The sequence below is a fragment of the Heteronotia binoei genome, chromosome 1, assembly GCF_032191835.1.
Source record: "Heteronotia binoei isolate CCM8104 ecotype False Entrance Well chromosome 1, APGP_CSIRO_Hbin_v1, whole genome shotgun sequence".
Lineage (NCBI taxonomy): Eukaryota > Metazoa > Chordata > Lepidosauria > Squamata > Gekkonidae > Heteronotia > Heteronotia binoei.
In genome coordinates, this window is record NC_083223.1 from 182,369,120 (window position 1) to 182,389,037 (window position 19,918).

The window sequence follows — 19,918 nt, forward strand, 5'->3', positions numbered from 1 at the left end:
TAAAATCTTTTGAATTTGAGTATCTTGTTCTCCATGCATCAACTAGCTCCAATTCTTCTTCAAGCTTCCAAAAACTTGTTGGTAATTGGATACCTTTGACTTTAGTGTGTTTATGTGTTTTTTTATCCAATTGTCTGTCATAAACTGCGTTAAAGTCTCCTACTATACAGTATTCTGCATACTCCAAATTTGACAACCTAAGATGTAAGTCTTTGAAAAAATGTTCTTGATGATCATTTGGGGCATAGATATTTGCCAATAATATTTTTTTATTGTCCAACATAACTTCCACTAGTAAAATTCTTCCATCTTCTGAAGCATGCTGTAGTTGTGGATTAAATTTATCCTTAACGTATATTGCTAATCTTTTTTAAAATTTGTATCTTGCTATAAACAAATTGCCAAGTTTCTTATTTTTCAAAAAATGTTGGTCTTCAGCCAAAATATGAATTTCTTGTAAGCAAATTATATCCATTTCCGGTTTTGTTAGATATCTAAAGATCGTCCTCCTTTTTGTAGGAGAATTAAGTCCATTCACATTAATAGAGATTATTGATACCATTATGGATTTTTCTTATCACTATCTTTTTAATCTTTTTTAGTCTCCAATCTTGTTGGATATTTCCATGGTTTATTTGGATCCTCTTCATCTGAGCCTTCTTCTTCCTCTTCGTCCTCCTTTTTCTTCCCCTCTTTTTTCTCCGCTCTCTCCATAAAGTTTTGATCTTTGAAGATGGAGTTTATCCTGTATCTGTTCTCTTCATAGCTAAAGAGTAAGCCTTCCAGCATTAGCCATGTATAAGGTATTTCTCTTTCTCTCAAAAAGTTTGTCAGGGTTTGATATTCTCTTCTCTTTTGTCTGACTGGCCATGGCACCTCTCAAAATTTTCACCATATTTCCTGCTATCGTCACTGGTTTATCTCTTGCTTCCTTCAAAATATTGTCTCTGGTCTTCTTTCTTGTGGGCTTCAAATGGATTTCACTGGGAAATTTATTCTGTCTCATGAAGCTTGATGGTACTCACTTAACTTGATCAAACTCTTCTTCCATCCTTTCAGGTGTCACCTGTAAGATTTCTGCCAAGGCTTCACTTAATATTTTCTGTAAATCTTCTTTTTTTTCTTCTGGTACATTTTGGAATGTAAGCTGCTTTATCTATCTCTAGCTGTAGGAGTCTATTATCTTATGCTTTCTGTTCTTTTTCCAGCTGTTCCGCCTTTTGTGTGTTGTCAGTCACTTGTGCATCTAGGACCTTAAAGATTTATTGATCTCTGCTGTCTGTTTTCTGTTCTCTTGAAGCTCTTGTTTGATTTCTGCCATCTGCTCTCCTATGTTGTCTACTTTACCAGTCAGCTATGCTATGGCAGTTAGTAGAGTGTTCTGCCTCTCTTTCATGTCCCCCTGCATGGTTGTAAACTTCCCTAGACCAGACGAAGAGCTGGGTGAGGGTATTGGTGGTTTACCTTCTCAATTGTCTTTTTAAAATTACTTCTTTAAAGCCAATAGCAGCTTTATTTTTCATCCTTATTAGTATATTTGCACTCACAGCCACAAATTTTATGTACTGCCTTTTCAGTAGTCTGTTTTGGAACACAATGTTCCTATTTATATTAGTTGAACTAATATCTATCAGACAGTATAAATATTATGCAAAGATAATAGTTTGTTTGAAAAAACAACCTTGCTTCTATCAACAATTTGACAAACCCCAAACAGCGATAAGATTTATATTAAACAGAGCCTTTTTACCACAACAATTTTTAGTATCACCTAGCCAAAACAGCCAACTCACTGAAACAGAGACAATTCACTGTCATGTCTTTTTCAGAACAAATAGTTCAATGGAGTTCAAGTCCTATCAAGTTCATCCAACTGTTCCAAGTTATAAATTATAATCCAGGGCTGGATGCCCCTTTTGTATAATCCACAGGTAAAAGCAGAAATTAAAAATAGCCCCTCCAAAAGATAAACAAAAATAAAACAATCCAGATGATCCCAAAATGAAAATGAAGAAGTGGAAACTCCACAGAAAATGAAGAAAAGGGGAAAAATGGAGAAAAGTAAGTGAAAAAAGGTAAAAAAGAAAAAATATTCAGACCATATAAAAATAGAACCAAAATTAAAGGATCATATCCATAATATCCACCATCAGGAATTTATAATCCACTTAGAAGATTTCACAGCTATTCTTCCATCAATCAACAATATAGCTGCATTTTATAATCCACTGTACAAATCCAATGAGAGTTTAAGTGTATATTTAGGACCCACAAAGACTTATTCAGGATACTTCAACATAAACTTCAAACTCCTTCCTTTTTTTATATCTTTCAAAGTCTTGAAAGTTTATATAACACTGTATCTGTCCCATAGAGTTCAATTCTTTATAATATTCATTGACAACTGTGCCTTCTTGCACCAACTGTCCTTCTCATCCACATATGCTTGCAAGCAACTTTACAGCAGCAAGATCTTCCTCCCAGAAAAAAGTTTAAGGCAGATCAATTCAATTCAGCCATCAAGGCTTTTCTATCTTTAAAGACTGGTGTGATTCATATTTCCCAGGTTATATCCCCCCCCTTTCTCGCCACTTTTGCCTCTGTCCGTGCTCCGCTTCACTCCCAACTCTCCAGTCCCACAAGTTACACAAATAGTGCTTCAGAACTCAATATTAGAAGAAAAAGGAGACTTACAATCTTCATAGATATAATACAACTTATTCAGCTCATGCAGAAACGCTTGATGAAAGGGAAAGAAGAGGTCCGGCAGTCAACCCCAATGCCATTTAATAATGGCTATCGGACCAGCAAGGCTCACAGCGAGCTGGGCTCAAGAGACAGCTGCCGCTGTCAGTCCTGACCCTCAGCTTGAGCTGTCCACCTTCCGAGACCCTTCCTGGGTCCCAGAGTTGGGTCTCCCAATAGCAGAGACCCCTCAATTGAACGATTAAGGAGCGGCTCTGGAACAGTTCCTTAGGTCAGGTCACCGAAACTGGAAATCCCCAACCTCTGGATATGATGCTGAGCACGGGCACTCAACTTCTTTGGTCAACCATGGCGAGGCCTGTTCTGAGTGGAACCTGTCCTGTTAAACCACTGTATGGTCTTGGCCACCGTGCTGCAGCTCAGTTTCAGGGTCTTGGCAATCTTCTTATAGCCTAGGCCATCTTTATATAGAGCAACAATTCATTTTTTCAGATCCTCAGAGAGTTCACTGCCATGAGGTGCCATGTGGAACTTCCAGTGACCAGTATGAGGGAGAGCGATAACCTGCTCCCCCCTTCGCACCTGATACCTTGTACCACTAACAAGTCACATGACACCAGGGAGAGAAAACGGCTACTTGGACCCCATTTGGACATTATCACTTAGGGGTGAACCCACTTTTGTTGCCAGCAGTTTAGACATTAATGGCTGTGTGTTGCGTAATTTTGAGGGGACAGCACATTTACATTGTTATACAAGCTGTAGACTCACTACTTTACATTGTAGCCAAGTGTCATTTCTTCAGTGTTGTCACATGAAAGGATATACTTAAGTATTTACAAAATGTGAGGGGGTGTACTCACTTCTGTGACATACTGTATATATGCTGATTCTATCTATTATCATACAACCAAAACTCTAGAATAAAGAAAGAGGTAAATTAGTAAAGGCTTTGCCTGCATGAGCTCTTGAACTACTTTAAGTAAATTTTAAAATGCTAACCATATATAAAACCAGTACCAGTATCTGAACTGATGGTGCTATATGAAGGACTTAACACTGGAAACTTTCTCTTTGGTGATAATGCACTTTGAAAATGGTTGCTCCTATTCAGTTAAGGAGATGTACATAACCAACATTTGTGTACACATACCACTTGTTAGATCATGAAGTAAGAGCATAAATTAGATGAATATTCAAATACACCTCTCTTGCTGAGAGGTAGTTTATAGGTTGAAAGAGCCACAAACACCTTTCTTAATATTAGCCCAATATTTGAATTGTAGAGTATGGTTTAGGTCAAAATGAACCCAAAATGACAACCAGGCATTAGCCTGGGAAAATAGTTTCAAAATGCAAGACAGAGAGGCTGGCTCGCTACATCTCTTCCTTGCCCTGGAGAGATGCATGACTTTAGAACAATGTGATGTCCAGCATAATCCAATTGTCACCCTGGCCCCCTCCTCCATTACACCTTGATTAAGTGTGTAATGTACCAAACTTGGAGACGAGCGTAGGGCAACATAGTTTATTGCAAGGTACAAAACAAGGTGGAGAAGAACTGCTGAACACGCGGTCCGGGGCCGCCTATATACAGTGCCGGAACTATTTACCCTGCTGGCCGTCCTATGACGTCCAGCTATATTTCCCGCCACTGGCTGTGATTGGCGGCTGGCCCGAGCTCACTGCGGAGGCGTCTGGGTGTCCCCAGTAGACTCCGCTGTTTTGGGCGGACTTACGCTATTGCGATATATCGTTATAACGAAATGGTTACGTTATAACGAAATGGTGGCGTTCTGCGAACGCCATATGTTACAAAGTGGCTATTAATTAACACTAAAATCTTTTCACCTTCTAGATTCCTCTTCCTGTCCGGTACTTGCCAAACCATCAAGTTTTTCATACTTTTTTTTGTCATACCTCTGGTTAAGCCAATTTGGTATTGTTTTCTGGCAAGCATGCCATCCCCACCTGAGAGCACATTTGTCCTATAACAGGACTATCCCCAACAGTGTGTATTTTTGTGTCCCTGGTATCAATCACATACACTCCTACTTTGTGGACTCTACTCTTTCTGTTGTCTCTCAAAATGCTGGTCTTTTTGCTGGTCCTATGGATCTCTTCAAGGTCAGTAATTAACACCTTTCTCTAAAAAGCTCTTCCCTTCCTCCCTGTTTTCTTAGTTAGTTCTGTGTATTTCTTTGTGTATGCATTTTCGTTTTGTTTTCATTTTTCTTTTAATGAAAACCTTTCCGGTTGAACATCTGCCTGGTTTTATTGAGAGTTATCTGAAAGGAAAAATCCTGATACACATAGATGGAGAATCCCAGTTACTTGCCTCTTGCTTTGTCTCCTTTTCTAATCCCACTCAACTAATTAGAAGACTGCCTATTTGGGTAACAATGTTTTGCAATGCACTTTCCAGTGTGAATATCCTCTATCCACATTGCACATTCTAACCTGCATTTCAATGAGCACCTCTATCCACACTCTGGCACAATGACTAACATGTAAATACCTTTTCCAGGCACAATTACAGCTGGATCAGGACAAATGTCCTTAGACATAATATAGGCAGTAATATTTTTTGTCTCCACAAGCTACATTATGATAATAACAGCAATCTTCATCATTTCTAGACACTTCCGAGGAGCAATGCGCACGCGCTAAGACTCGGACGCCTCGTCCCCACTCTCCCTAAGAAAACAAAGATACAAGCTGTAAAACAACGTAATTAAAAGCGGGAGTCATCGAAACTGGCTGCGAGACGTCTAACATAAGGAGGAGCAGAGTGAAAAGATAAGTGGCTTAAAGATAAGCAAGCTTAAATAAGCAATAATATCAAAGAAAAGGAGGGGAGGTTGAGGAAGCTGAGATAACATGGCGGTCACTGTGAAAAGCCTCTCAGAGCAATTAGCACAGTTCCAGACTTTAATGCTTGAATCTCAAGCTAAAGTACATGCAACGTTGGCTGACTTAACAACACAGATGCAGAGCTTAGGCACAGAACTTAAGTCAGTCGCTGCCATTGCGACAGAAGCAAAGGCTCTTTCACTGCAAAATAAAGGGGAAATTGACCTTTTGAAAAAACAATCCACAGAACTTTCAGACCGAAGCAGGAGGAAGAATGTTATCTTCTTTGGCATTTCAGAAGAAGTTAAGTCTTGCGATTTAGAGCAAACACTGGTGGATTTGTTATTAGACCAGGGCATGGAGATACAACTAGAAGAAGTAGAACGTGCTCACAGACTTCAAACAAGAAGGCAGGGCGGGGCGCCCCGCCCAGTTATAATGAAACTAGCAAGAGAGAAACTGCAGCAAAGAGTCCTCAAAACACTTAAAAAAGCCAAAGACTTAACTTTTAAAGGCAGAAAAGTTTATGTGAAAGAAGACTTTTGTAAAGAAACATTACACCAAAGGTCTCAAATGAAACCCTATGCACAGAAACTTAATCAAAGCGGCATTAAATTTAGCTGGGCATATCCAGCGTCTTTAGTTATCTACCAGGAGGGAAGAAGACTTTGTGCACGGCACCCTGAAGAGGCACGGGAGCTATTAAAGACATTGGGAGCAGATGAGAGGAGCAGTGAACCAATGCCTATGGAGGAACCTCACCAACCCCAGTCACAGGAGCAGGACCCAGAAGAAGGAGCATCCACTCGATCGGAGAAAAGGATAAGACTGTCTCGAGACTGAGACATATTAAGGGAAGTATCCAAATAAAAACAAAATGGTTAAATAAGTAGTAACATAACCCGGGAGGGGGGGGAGTGCGCTTGCTCAAGGTGTAGAGAAGGGATGAGTGATCATCCTCAGTCTATGGCTCTACACAAAGGGGGGGGAGAGATGGGGAAGGGGAGGGAAGAGGTATTTGGGAATGGGAAGGGGTACAAAAGCAAACTAGGTATTCAGCCAGGGGTACAAAAGAATGGTAGTTTTCGATCTAAATATGGATAAAACATTAAGGATGCTGACACTGAATGTCAATGGCTTGGGATCAGACTTAAAGAGATACAAGCTCTCTAGATTCCTTAAACAACAGAATATAGACATAGTTTGGCTCCAGGAAACTCATAAATCTAAAAGAGATAAGAGACCCTTGATTAGTGACCCAAATTGGGAAATTTTGGCAGAGGCACGAGGATCAAATAAAGCAAGGGGGGTAGCAATCCTAACTCATAAAAGGTATGATATAAGAACAATAGAGGTGATAAGAGATGCTGAAGGGAGATTTGTCATGGTTAAGTGTTTGATTGAAAATAGGTTAACATCATTGATAAATATATATGCTCCAAATACAGGACAGAAAACCTTTTTATTAAAAGTTTTAAAAAAAGCTAGTAAATTTATTGAAGGGGAGGTGATATTAGCGGGGGACTTTAATAAGGATGTTAATAAGGATAAAATAATAAATTGGAGACAATGGAACTTTATTGAAGTATATAAAGCCCTTAAATTGGTACCTGAACCCACATACTTCTCAGGGAGATATAAAACGACTTCATGTTTAGATTATGTATTAATTAATAGAACATGCAATTGGGAAATTAAAAAAGTTATTACCCACCCAATATGGATATCGGATCATGCCCCGATAAGTGTAGAATTTAAAACAACACATAAGCAAACTAAAAGAATATGGAGATACAATAATATGGTTATGGTTAAGGATAAGGATAAAAAACATATTATGGAACAAACGAAGCTATTCTTTCAAGAGAATAGAGGTACAGTGGGAACAAATATCTTATGGGATGCAGCTAAGGCGGTGATCAGAGGGCAATGTATTATGAAAGAAAAGGAGATAAAGAAAAAATGGTATGCAGACAGAGAAGGCAGGCTTCAAGAATTAGGTAAACTGCAAAAAGACCAAGCTCAGAAGTTTTGCCCCATTAGACACAAGTTAATTAGGGATTTACAGAAAAAACTAGATGATCTAGACTCTATGGCATTATGGAGGAAACAGGTCATGGTAAAAAATGAATACCAGAGAAATACTCTTAACTCAGCTAAGAGACTAGCAAATTTTCTAAAAAATAAGAAACAAAGGCAAAGTGTGACAAGTATCAGAGTGGATAAAAAGCTAACACAGAATTCAGAGGAAATAAAAGCAGCATTTGAGACTTTTTATAAAGATTTATATGGAGAAAAAGGAGTGAAAGATTTTGAAGAAGAGATAGGAGTAAGGTTGACAGATACAGAGCAGAGAGGATTAGAGGACAATATAACAAGACAAGAGATTGAAAGAGTGATAGATAGTTTAAAGGTAGGAAAATCTCCTGGACTGGATGGATTTTCAGCAGAATTTTATAAGGAAATGAGAGAAATATTAGTACCAGAATTGCAAGAAGTATTTAATAATATACTTAAAGGGGGCATAGCTCCAGACACATGGAGAAAGGCAGAAATCACAGTGATTTTAAAACCCCAAAAGGATCCTCAAGAAGTAGGATCATACAGACCAATTAGCCTATTGAATCAGGATTATAAAATCTTTGCCAAAGTAATGGCCAATAGGCTTAAAAATATTATACAAAAAGTTATAAAAGAAGATCAATATGGTTTTGTAGAAGGTAGGAACATTGCACATCCAATCCGAAACATAATAAATGTTTTGAGCCATAACAAGTCCGGGAAATTGGCGTTATTGAAGCTAGATGTCTATAAAGCCTTCGATACATTGTCACATAATTTTTTGTGGACAGTTATGGATAAATATGGGATAAGTCAATCAACAATAAGGGTATTTAAGGAGATATATAGAGAAGGTACAGCTGTAGTTAGACTTAATGGAGAACACACGGCACAATTCGCAATCCAGAGGGGAGTTAGGCAGGGATGCCCGATCTCCCCCTTTTTCTTCATAATGGCAATGGAACAGTTAGCCCAACGTCTCAGAAATTCGGGGAGAATTGAAGGATGTCATTTAGGCAAGGAAGAAATTAAGTTGAACTTGTTTGCAGACGATCTGATTATAGTCATAGTTAATCCCAAAGAAGCAGTAAAGGAGATACAGATTATATTAGAGGACTTTGAATCAAACTCAGGACTAAAAATTAATATGGCAAAATCAGAAATAATGTACATTAATGTAAAAAAAGAGGAAAGGAAAGAGATTCATGAACGAACGGGGATAGGACTAGGGGTCAAGAAAATCAGATATTTAGGAATAGACTTAGTCAAAAATGTTAAAAAGTTGGTAGAAAAGAATTATAACAGAATATGGAGTACGATAGTAAAAGATATGAAGAGATGGGGCAAGAAGATGTTAAACATAACAACCAAGATTAATATAGCGAAAATGTTTTGGACTTCGAAACTACTGTACTTATTCCAAACGATACCTTTAGAAATTAAAAAACAAAAACTCGATAGTTGGAACGCGAAAATAAAAGAATGGATATTCGGTAGCAAAAAAAGTAGAGTTTCAAGGCATTTCATATATGCGCATAATACAAACATGGGTTGGGGGGCCCCAGATCTGAGGAGTTATTATGAGTCATTTCAATTAAAAGCATTAATGGAAATAGGAGAGGAAAGGGAGAGGAAGTGGGTAAGAGTAGAGAATGAGGCAAATAATGGAATAGGGAATTTAGGGGTTTTCACTGGACGCAAGATCAAAGTTAACATATTAGAAACAGGACCGAGGAAAACAGCACTAATGATTTGGAGAAAATGGCAATTAAAATGGTTAAAGGGAACATCTAAACAAACCCCATTAGAGGCCTTGGATGAAAAGAATGACGATAAAGGATGGTGGAGACTACTCAGTAAAAAAGGGTATAACAAGCTACAAGATATGTTAGTTGGGCAGACACTCAAACCATTGCAAACGCTATACGATGAAATAGGTAGGAAATATTGGCTGAAAATAACAGGATTATATAACAGAATTAGGAAGACAATAGAAGACAGATTGGTGACTGAAGGAGAACCAATGGAGGAGTTGTTAAAAGGGATGATAAAAACAAAGAAAGGGACAGTAGGAAGGATATATAGGAAAATGACGACGGATAAGGAGGAGATAAAAAATTTAGTTAAAAAAAATGGAGCTCTGAAACTAACTTAGCAGATAATGTATTTGACAGTCTCAAGAAAGGTATACATCAGCTCAAAACGCATAAATTTAGAGAACTGGAGCTAAAGTTCCTCACAAAATGGTACAGAACACCAGCAGCATTAGCCAATATGTTCCAGGGTTTGAATTCCAACTGTTGGCACTGTGGAAAGAAAAAAGGATGGTATTCCCACATGTGGTGGGAATGCTCAGAAGTTAAACCCTTTTGGGAAAAGGTAATAGAGCATATCCATAATTTTTTTGCCATAAGACCAACGATAGATCTAGATTTAATGTTCGGGAGCATACTAAATAAATACGGAATCAATAAAGAAGGGCTGGATCTATTCAAAGCAATGGTGCTAGCTGGCAAGGCTGTAATAGCCTTTGGCTGGAAGGATAAAACCAAATGGACGGAGCAAAACTGGCATAATTATTTATTTGAATACGTTCAGTCGGACATTATAGCCATGCTTAATCGTGATGAACAATGGGGGTCAAAAACAAAAAGGATAAAGGAGAAATGGTATCCATATTTAAAGTGGTCACTAGAAGGTCAACGGCGGGACATTCGGTGGAAGCTTCTTAATTTGTGCCCCTGGCTAGAAAGTTGAGCACGCAAGGGAGGGAGGGAGGGATTAGGGAAGAAAAATAGATTGATGAATGTGATAGGAAATCAAATCCTATGTACTAAAACATTCTCATCCCTACCGTCAGGGCAGGAAAGCTCGGAAGTGACAAGAATATGAAGGTGAAAGAGAAAATGGACTTAATAAGGCCTAGAAGGAGAAGACTAAAGAACGACGGTACTATTTGGAAGCAAGAAGACCTCAATATGGACTGATATAAGAACATTTAAATTAAAAGGACCGAGCAAGAATACCTTGTAAAGGGAGATAGAGATTCAGATGTATACTCTGTATGAGAAAAAGGATAAGCTCAATGTAAATGACTAAAACAATAAATATATTCATATATAAAAAAAAAAAATTTCTAGACACTTCCAAATGTATACACAATACAAAAAGAATCTGCTAATATTCATATAATGACCCACAAACAACAAAAATATAGTGTTCAAGAGAATAAGCATAATGCTGACCCACTAGCATAAACCTGCCTAATACAGATACAGTTTCCTGAAAGTCCAGAAATCAGGTTGCTACAAAACAAAGTAGCAAAAAGTTTCATAGGGGTGGGCTAGCCACAGAAAATGCACTGCCTCTGGTTCTTTACAGATCAAATATCACTATGCTTTGCAGGAGCAAGGTAGATCATTGTAATTCTGTAAAACAACCTAATCTTCAATGACATATGATGTCCTTGTCAGTATTTCAGGAACTAATTTGGAATCTGAAGGTACCAATAGCCAAAATGTAACCACTAGATGGCGAACTTGAGGCGTTTTAAATTTGAGCTCAAATTGGTGCTTGCAAAGAAAGAGAGAATGGAAAAATATCCTTTCTATGCATTTCCTCTCTTAACTGTGTCTGGAGGGCAGTTACAACAGCCAAGAAATAATTTCTTCTTGGCTGGAAGGGTCATAGACATTTGACTCTACCAAGGGGAGAGATTCCCTGCCAGCCCAGCTGAGATCAGGAGCAAGCCAAACTCCCTCAGCTCTATCTAAGAGCTGATTTATTCTCATGCGGAAGACATCTTTGTCTCTAGTTCACAGTGTCTCTCCTATTCAACATGAGGCCAAAAAAGGTAAGGCAAAAAAATGCAGTAATTATTTAATACCTAATGCCCAACTTTTTCTGCATCACATATTTTCTAATTGTTGAACAAATTCGCCTGATTGGAAAAAAAAAACATTTGGAATTCTCCTTTATTTCTTTATCAAAACACTTATACCCTGCACTTCTCCACTATCACTGATGTCTCAAGGCAGTTTACATATGGCCAAGAGTACCTTTTGCCAGCTTCAGCTGAATAGCCAACTGTGGTCTTCCCTGGGCAGAAAAGATCTGGCCCTGTGGTGCATGCCCTGGTTACATTTAGATTAGCTTATGTTCTAATCAGTGCACTCTGCTATTGAAAAGTGTTCAGAAACTTCAATTGGTACAGAATGCTGAATCCAAGATATTGACTGGAATGGGTCATGGGGACCATATCACTCCAGTCGCAGCTCATCTACATTGGCTTCCAATTTGTTCTTGGGCACAATTTAAGGTGCTAGTGTTGACCTTCAAAGCCCTATAGTGTTGGGGATCAACATACCTGAAGATAGGGTTGTCAGGTGTAATGTACTGAGTGACGAGACGTGTTGACGGCAACATGCTTTAGTAGCGAGTACATCACAAGAGAGAGAAACGCGGGCCAGGTCCCGATTATATACATACCCCGGAACAACCCTCAGCCTGGTCAGGTCCAATCCTGGCCAGTTAAACTTCCCACCACAGATCTTGATTGGTGGAGCATATTTGCGAGCTATGTCCGGGGACCAGTGGACTCCCACTGGTCACCTCTGTAGCGTTCGCTGCGTTGTAACTTCAGGACTGAAATGCAAGACACAATGCTCCTCCCCCCCAAGAGACACAAAGTCTTTCAAGTAGGCTGGCACCCTGCATTCCCTGGTCGACCTCCTCAGGGTTATTTGGGGAGTTGGAGCAGCCGTTGTGGCTGGTGGAGCGGCTGGTTCCTCGTGGTAGGGTGATGCCGGAAGAGGGCTGCCCGCCACTTGTTGCTGTTCCAGAACCTCCTCTTTGGGAGGGTCGCTCCCTCCGCTGTGCTGCTCTTCCACCCGCATAGTCGGTGCGGCCGGCATAGGCTGGGTAGCTCCCAGGGGTGTTGCTGTTAGTTCTCCCCCGCTCCCCCGATCACTGTCGGTTCTTCCGGCAAGGTGCGGCGGCGCAGCTCGTCAATATGCCTCCTTAGGATCTGGCCCCCTCTGACGAGACCTCGTAGGAGCGGGACCCGGTGACCTGCAGCACCCACTCTGGCCTGCTTGCAAAGTTCTTTGCGTATACCGGATCTCATGGAAAGAATCCCCTAGCAGCTTCCCTGGTTTCGGCGGAACTGTGGAGGTCCGTGGCCTGGTCAGGATGCAACCTGTCTAGCCTAGTGATAAACTTCTTCCCCATTAGCAACTCGGCAGGGCTTAACCCGGTGATGGGGTTGGGGTTGATTCTGTTCCCAAATAGGAAGGCTGCCAGGTGGTGGTCCCAATCTCCCTGTACAATGCGACCCAGAGCCTCTTTAGTGGTGCGCACCATGCGCTCTGCTTGGCCGTTGGTGGCTGGATGGAAAGCGGCGGACCGAATGTGCTGGATGAGGTACCTATTAATGAACTCCTGGAATTCCCGGGAGGTAAAAGCGGCACCATTGTCCATGATGACGTTCTCGGGAATCCCATGAGTGCAAAAGACCCTTTGCAAGGTTCTGACCGCCACCGCAGTGGAGGTTGAAGCTACAGGAATCACTTCCAACCACTTGGTGTACGCATTGACTAGAATAAAGAATATTTGGCCCTGGTATGGCCCCGCAAAGTCTAGGAGTAACCGGGAGCACGGCCTCCTGTTGGACTCCCAGCGGTGGACAGGGGCACTGGGCGGATCAGGCCAGGACTCTTGGCAGAGTTGGCATCTTCTAACCCACCCTTCTATCTCCTCGTCCATTCCCGGCCACCATACATAGCTACATGTCAGGGCCTTCATACGCACTATCCCCGGGTGTGTTTCGTGTAAGGCTTCCAGCACTTGCTTCCACAATGGGGAGGGAGCCACCACCCTGCTACCCCAGAGAATGCACCCCTTGTGTATGGACAGTTCATCTCTGCGTGATTCAAATGCCTTGAATTCTGCATCCAGTTTGCCTGCTGGCTACCCCCTTCCCACCCAGTCGAAAAGGCGTGCGAGGATGCAGTCTCTACCTGTGGCCCTAGCTACCTCAGTGGCGTGGAGGGGCCTCTCAGGTAGAGTCTCTAGAAGCATCACATGGTGGGCAGGGGCGGGATCCGGGTCCATCGAGGGCAGCGGCAGGTGGCTGAGGGCGTCAGCGTGTCTCATAGCTTTGCTAGGGCAGTGGACCAGGGCATATGTGTACGAGTTGAGGAACTGGTTCCACCACAGGACGCACTGTGACAGAATTTGCGGTGTCTGGCAGTCTGGGGCGAGGAGGCCCAGTAGCGGCTTGTGGTCTGTGGCAATCGTGAAACGCCTACCATACAGGTAGTCGTTGAATTTATGTACCCCCGCCACTATTGCCAAGTCCTCCTTGTCTATCTGGGCATAGTTGCGCTCTGCAGGGGTCAGGGTCCTCAAATAATAGGCCATGGGAACCTCCCTCCCATCTGGGAGTTGGTGCCCCAGAATGGCACCCACCCCGTATGGGGAAGCATCGCAAGCCAGAATCACTGGTAGGGATTTGTCAAAATGGTGGAGCACATCATTGGAAACTAGGAGGTCCTTGACTGCCTGAAAAGCAGCAGCCTGCTTCTTTTCCCAGATCCCTGGGGCATTTTTATCGAGGAGCCTATGAAGGGGTTCTGCGATGGCTGCTTTGGGGGCAAAAATGAATGATAAAAATTTAATAAGCCCAAGAAACTTTGTAACTCCGCCTTGCACGTGGGGGCCGGGGCGTGGACTATTGCCCTGGTCTTGTCGGCCGTCGGGTGGATTCCCGTGGCATCTACAGCAATCCCCAAGAACTCTACCCTCGACACCCCGAGGGAACACTTCTCCCGCTTCACTTTAAGTCCTGCCATCTGGAAGCAGCGGAGTACCTCTCGCAGACAGCTGCTGAACTCCTCAGCATCTGGGGCGGCAATAAAATGTCATCAAAAATGGTTGCACTCCGGGGATCCCTTTAAGAAGAGAGTCCATTATGCTATGAAAGATCCCCGGAACCACACTAACTCCAAATTGCAACCGCCGCACCCGAAAAGCTCCCCTGTGAGTCAGAATGGTCTGAGCCTCTGCTGTCTCAGCATCCACTGGGAGTTGCTGGTATGCAGGTCCAATTTCCCCAAAACCTTAGAGCCAGCTAGGGCTGCCAGTACCACAGTGGTCAGGCAGGTTCATAAGGGATTAGGTGGTACTTCAGATAGAGTTACCAGCCTCCAGGTGAGGCCTGGATATCTCCCACTTTTACAACTGTTATCCATCTTCCTGAGATCAGCTCTCCTGGAGAAAATGGCTGCTTTGAAGGGTGGACTCTATGGCATTGTACTATGCTGAGGCCCCTCACCCCCCCCAACCCTGCCCTCTCCCAGATCCACTCACAAAGTCTCCAGGTAGTGTCTTGTGGTAATCTTCAGAGACCTTGCTTCGGGTATCCCTGCCTTCTGAATGAGGAGGATGGCAGTGCAGGAGAAAGCCTTCTTGGTCATGGCTCCAAAGATCTGGAATTCTCTGCCCAGGGAGATTTGTCTGCCCCCTTCTGTTGCCATCTTCCACCAGTGGGTAAAGATTTTTTTCTGTTTTATTTAGCATTCCCTCAATGATTTGTCCTTTCTGACCAATTTTTAAAAAATGTTTTGTATTTATTGTTAACTGTTTTAATTCTGTTTTTAAACTTTTAAAAATTGTTTTAACAATGTATGTTTGGGACATAATAATGGTTTTATAATGTAATTTTATCATATATGTGTAAGGGGAGAAAGACAGGATATAAATTTTGTTTATAAATATGCTAATAAGGCAAAATTCAATGAAAACATACAACAGTCACATTCAATAAGATTGCAGTACCAAATTGTCCAAAAATTCATGTACCCATCAAAAACAGCAACATCCTCAGACATTGCCATGAAATCATGTCAAGGAGGAGGAGGAGGAAAAAAGAAGAAAAGTTGTTGGTTTTTATACCCTACTTTTCACTACCTGAAGGAGTCTCAGAGCAGTTTACAATTGCCTTCCCTTCCTCTCCCCACACCTGTGAGACCGTTAAGTCCAGTGTCAATATTTTCCTTTCTCCCTACAGATTATCCTGTAACACTGGCACTGCTGCTGAAACAAGAGCAAACAATTGCATTGAATAATTTCAGGGGAACAGCTCACTGATAGGCAAAAACTCCGGCAGGATCTGTGGTAGCACACAGGCTTCATAGCCTGAGAGCTGATCCTTCAAGTAGGAGGTTGCAAGTCACATAAGGCTTTGAAGGCTAAAATTAGGATTCTGTATTGGGTCTGGAAGCAAATGGGTAAACCTCTTTGATTATGGGCATAATATGATTCTACCTCCCAGTTCTAACCAATATGTAAGTTACCATATTTTGTCCCCTTTGCATTTTTTTAGCTGTCTTCAAGATCAGCCCTATGGACAATGCATTACAACAGTTTAATATTGATGGTACCAAAGTATGAATCAATGCAGCCATGATGGCAGAGTCCAAGAACGGAGATAGTTTCCACACCAGGTCTAGCTGAAAAAATGGACTCTGCACCACTGCATTTATCTGACCTTCCATGAGCAATGCAAGGTCCCATAACACTCTTAGAATATTTACAGAGTTAGTCAAATTCAGACTAACACCATCTAATGGGGAACAACATAATAGCCTTTAAAGCTTCCATTTCGTGGCCAAAACTGTCAATATCTGATTTAGGTTAAGCTTTAGCTTGTTATCCTTTAGCCTCTAGATCATGGCTCTTCAAGAGACTAGCACAGAGACTTCCAATTGTTCAAACAAATCTAAAGCTAGTTGTTTCATTGTATTAATGACACCCAACTCCTACAACTTGGACAACCTCACTCAACAGTCTAATATATAGATTTAAACAACTTTGATGAAAGAACAGAACCTTGCTAAACACCACAAAATTAGCCCCATGCCCCCTGATTGAATTATCCATGACAATTTCTGGGTACATCCAGATGACAATGAATGGGAGGACTTCAGTGTAGTGTCTTGTGCCTTTCAACCCCATCTCAAAGTGATATTGAGGATCCACTGTATTGAACAGGGTCAGAAGATCTAATGGAACCAGGAAACACGTTTTCTCTATCCAGGTGCAGTTGGAGATCATCCACCAGTGCTAAAAATACAGTCTCCATCACAAGGCCAGGTCCTGAAGTCAGACTGGAATGGATCAAGGGGCAGATGTGTCAACTAGAAAATGTTGGATTATCTTTGCTAACACTCTTTCAATTACTTTGCACCAAAAAGGCAAATTTGGCATTGGTCTATATTTGGACGCAATTTCATTATTAAAGGAGGCCTTTTTCAGAAAAGGAAAGCCTCTTTTGGAGAGAACCAAGTACAATTGTCACATTAATAACACAATCTGAATCTACTGGAAGGATACAGTATATTGGCACTGCTTTTCTTGCTTATGCTTTGTTTGAATTTGGTTCACATAGTTTGCATTGGATTTTCATTGTGTCATCCACTACATATTTGCCTACAGTTTACTGTTACTTTGAAGTGCTGGAACTGGCATTACATATATTTTGGCAGGAACTAAATAAGATGTGTATACACTAAGTACTTCTGTATATATATTAAACTTCACTTTTTGCTTCTGCTGCAGCTCCTTATTGTCTGTCAGAAGCTGAAAGGTCTTTCCAGTCTCATGAATTGCTTTTTTAGAAATGGAAGGGTATGGGTGCTGTTTTTGGGATGGAGCAGGAATCCAAAAATCCTGCTGTTTTCATGAAAGTAGAGTTACATCTTGAGAAATATTCAGGGATCATAATGTATGTCACAAATTATCACAACATACTGTGAATACCATGCTCTCTATTAAAGTAGTAGAATTAGATTTGTAGAATAGTTATATCTGTAATCACGCATAGTTAAAATCAATAGACATTTCATATGTCCAGCCCTGAAATCTGTGCACAGTACAAGTTGTTCATGAGTAGCTATAATGACCTTAACTGTTTTAGTTGTTTATTCTTATGATTCTCAGGTTGGGTCAATTACATTTTTAACTTTTATATATGGGAATAGGAATAAATTCCTATTCACAAAAGGTATTGAAATTATTGTGACCCACATTCATTGTTACATAATATATAATTCATGTCAACTTGCATGGAAAATGATGGTTAAATCAATTTCTGTGAGCAAATTACTAGTTTGGTTCTGTGTTTATTTGATAACAAAGAGCTTTTTGTGCTCCAGGGATGTGGAGCTGAGAGAAAATATCAAGCCAAATGTCTCATCCTATGTAATTATGGGAATGAACAAGTAAGGTTACTGTGTCATTCAGGTTCAATGGAATCCATGGGAATTGATCATTCTGTTATTTTATATACTTAAATGTAAGAAACTAGAAACTTTGGCTCTGAAATGTTAATGCCTCAAACAGGCAAGAGGACAAGAATAAATTTTCAGCACAGTGGGGTATAAAAGTTTGCTGTTCCCTTTCACAATGTCAAGAGCTCCGTTACAAATTCTTCATGCATCATACTGAGAACATAGCTGCATAAAATGGGTTTAACAGGCTTAAGTCATAATAACACTAAAGTGCCAAATATCTGAAAAGAAAAGGTCCATGGAGAACTTAAAAGGGTCATTACAAATGTAATGGCATATGTGATATTAGGTATCTCAAAATAAAAATAGAACTACATCACCTCCTCTGCATAGAATATCACATTTTATTCATGCTCTCAGTTTTTTTATCTTCTACATATTTGATATTTATAACACTTAGGCCTCCAAGGCAACCTGATAATCTAGCATTTGAAGACCAAAGTCAACAACAGAAGTACCTAGCAATCCATATATTTGCTGAAGTAAGGGTCAGTCCTCATAGCTGTCATATAAAAAGCCTGCCACTGAATACTTAATCTCTGACTAACATTCCATATAATTACCATGTTAAAAACATAGTTATGTGATCAGAGCTAAGACTGTGGAACTGTGAAATATCGACTTGCCAACATTAAATATTTTTTCAAAAAGGTACCCAACTTACCTGTTATCTAGGCAGGGCTGGGTTTCGAGAAACAAGGGTGAAATCTTTGAAGCACTGACTGAATTAAGCAAAGATGGCTTTTCTTCTTGGATCTAGAAACCATTAAATAGGTAGAATGGGAGTTTCACAAGTGAAAAGTAATGGACTAATCCCTACCCCAGTAAAGTCAAACGCTGAGGAAATGTAGAATCTTACTCTATAATTCTAACCTACAACATTTTATCTATTTCTATAACACCTTGCCTCCCATAAGACACCTGGAAGTCTGAAGTTTCTGATGCATTAGGCTGGGCTGGTGTGTTGAAGACTGATTTCTAAAATGGCAAAGCTCAGGTTCCAGTCTCTCCAACTGAATCAGATGTTGAATGAATTTTAGGTTAGAATTTTATACAAGCTAAAATCCAGGCAATTAAAGTCTCTTAGTACGCCAGTGATCAGTTGAATGTTAAGATAAATCCAGATGAAAACACTAAAGTACCTGTAAATTTGTTGCCTCCTCAGACCACCAAACTTCAAAATCTTTTTGCAGTTTCACCTTTGCTTTTTCCATAAGAAGCTGTAGGTGTTCAATCTCTATCTTCATTCCTTTCAAACGAGTGAACATTGTTTTATAACTACAGTTAAGGAAAAGGAGAAAAAGTTTACTACAGAGTCAAAATAATTTTGACATTTCTAGAAAGAAACATTGTCTGGTAGACTTAGAACTCTGAACAGTTCTAACCAGACACATGTCTAAGTTAAGACAAAGAAGATGCTTTAGGAATGGAAACCTATCATTCTTGTTCAGGGCACACCTATTCAACATGGAGTATATTTTCTGCAAGATATGATTCTGACAAATGTCTGATTGATATATACACAATGAGAATATTCGAAATAAAACAGGGAATTCAATTTCTGATGTAACTCGTGTTCTTTTTAGCACTGGTAATCTTTAGAGCTGAATATATCATTAAAAGCCTGAGCTGTTTGAAATGTGAAGAGAAATGGAGGAAACAGCAAAAAAACCCCAGACTTCTTGTTCCGTATACTTTGTTGTTGTACCAAAAAGAAAACACTGTCTTGCCTCACCATTTGATATTTGTCACTGAAGTCATCAACTGCTGCCTAAAGAGTAATTATCTGCCCCTTGACCTCTACACTGTACGGAAACATGGCTATTGTTGCTTCCAATAAGTGTGTGCAGTGAGTAAAAAAAAACCCAGCTGGCTTCAAACGAAAGCATATACCATGTCTTCTATCTAGGAATTCTGTATTGTATGATGTTTCCCTAGATACCCAAGAT

The 19,918-nt window shown here is 40.5% G+C and overlaps 1 protein-coding gene across 1 annotated transcript in view; it reads right to left on the minus strand.

The window, feature by feature from the left end:
• The window catches only part of KIF6 (kinesin family member 6), a 410,723-nt gene that overhangs the window by 36,349 nt on the left and 354,456 nt on the right, over positions 1 to 19,918 (minus strand). The window contains exons 18-19 of the mRNA XM_060245036.1: positions 19,112 to 19,247; positions 18,634 to 18,725 (exon numbers count right to left, since the gene is read on the minus strand). Of these exons, the coding sequence (XP_060101019.1) occupies positions 18,634 to 18,725; positions 19,112 to 19,247 (228 nt within the window). The remainder of the gene's footprint in view (positions 1 to 18,633; positions 18,726 to 19,111; positions 19,248 to 19,918) is intronic.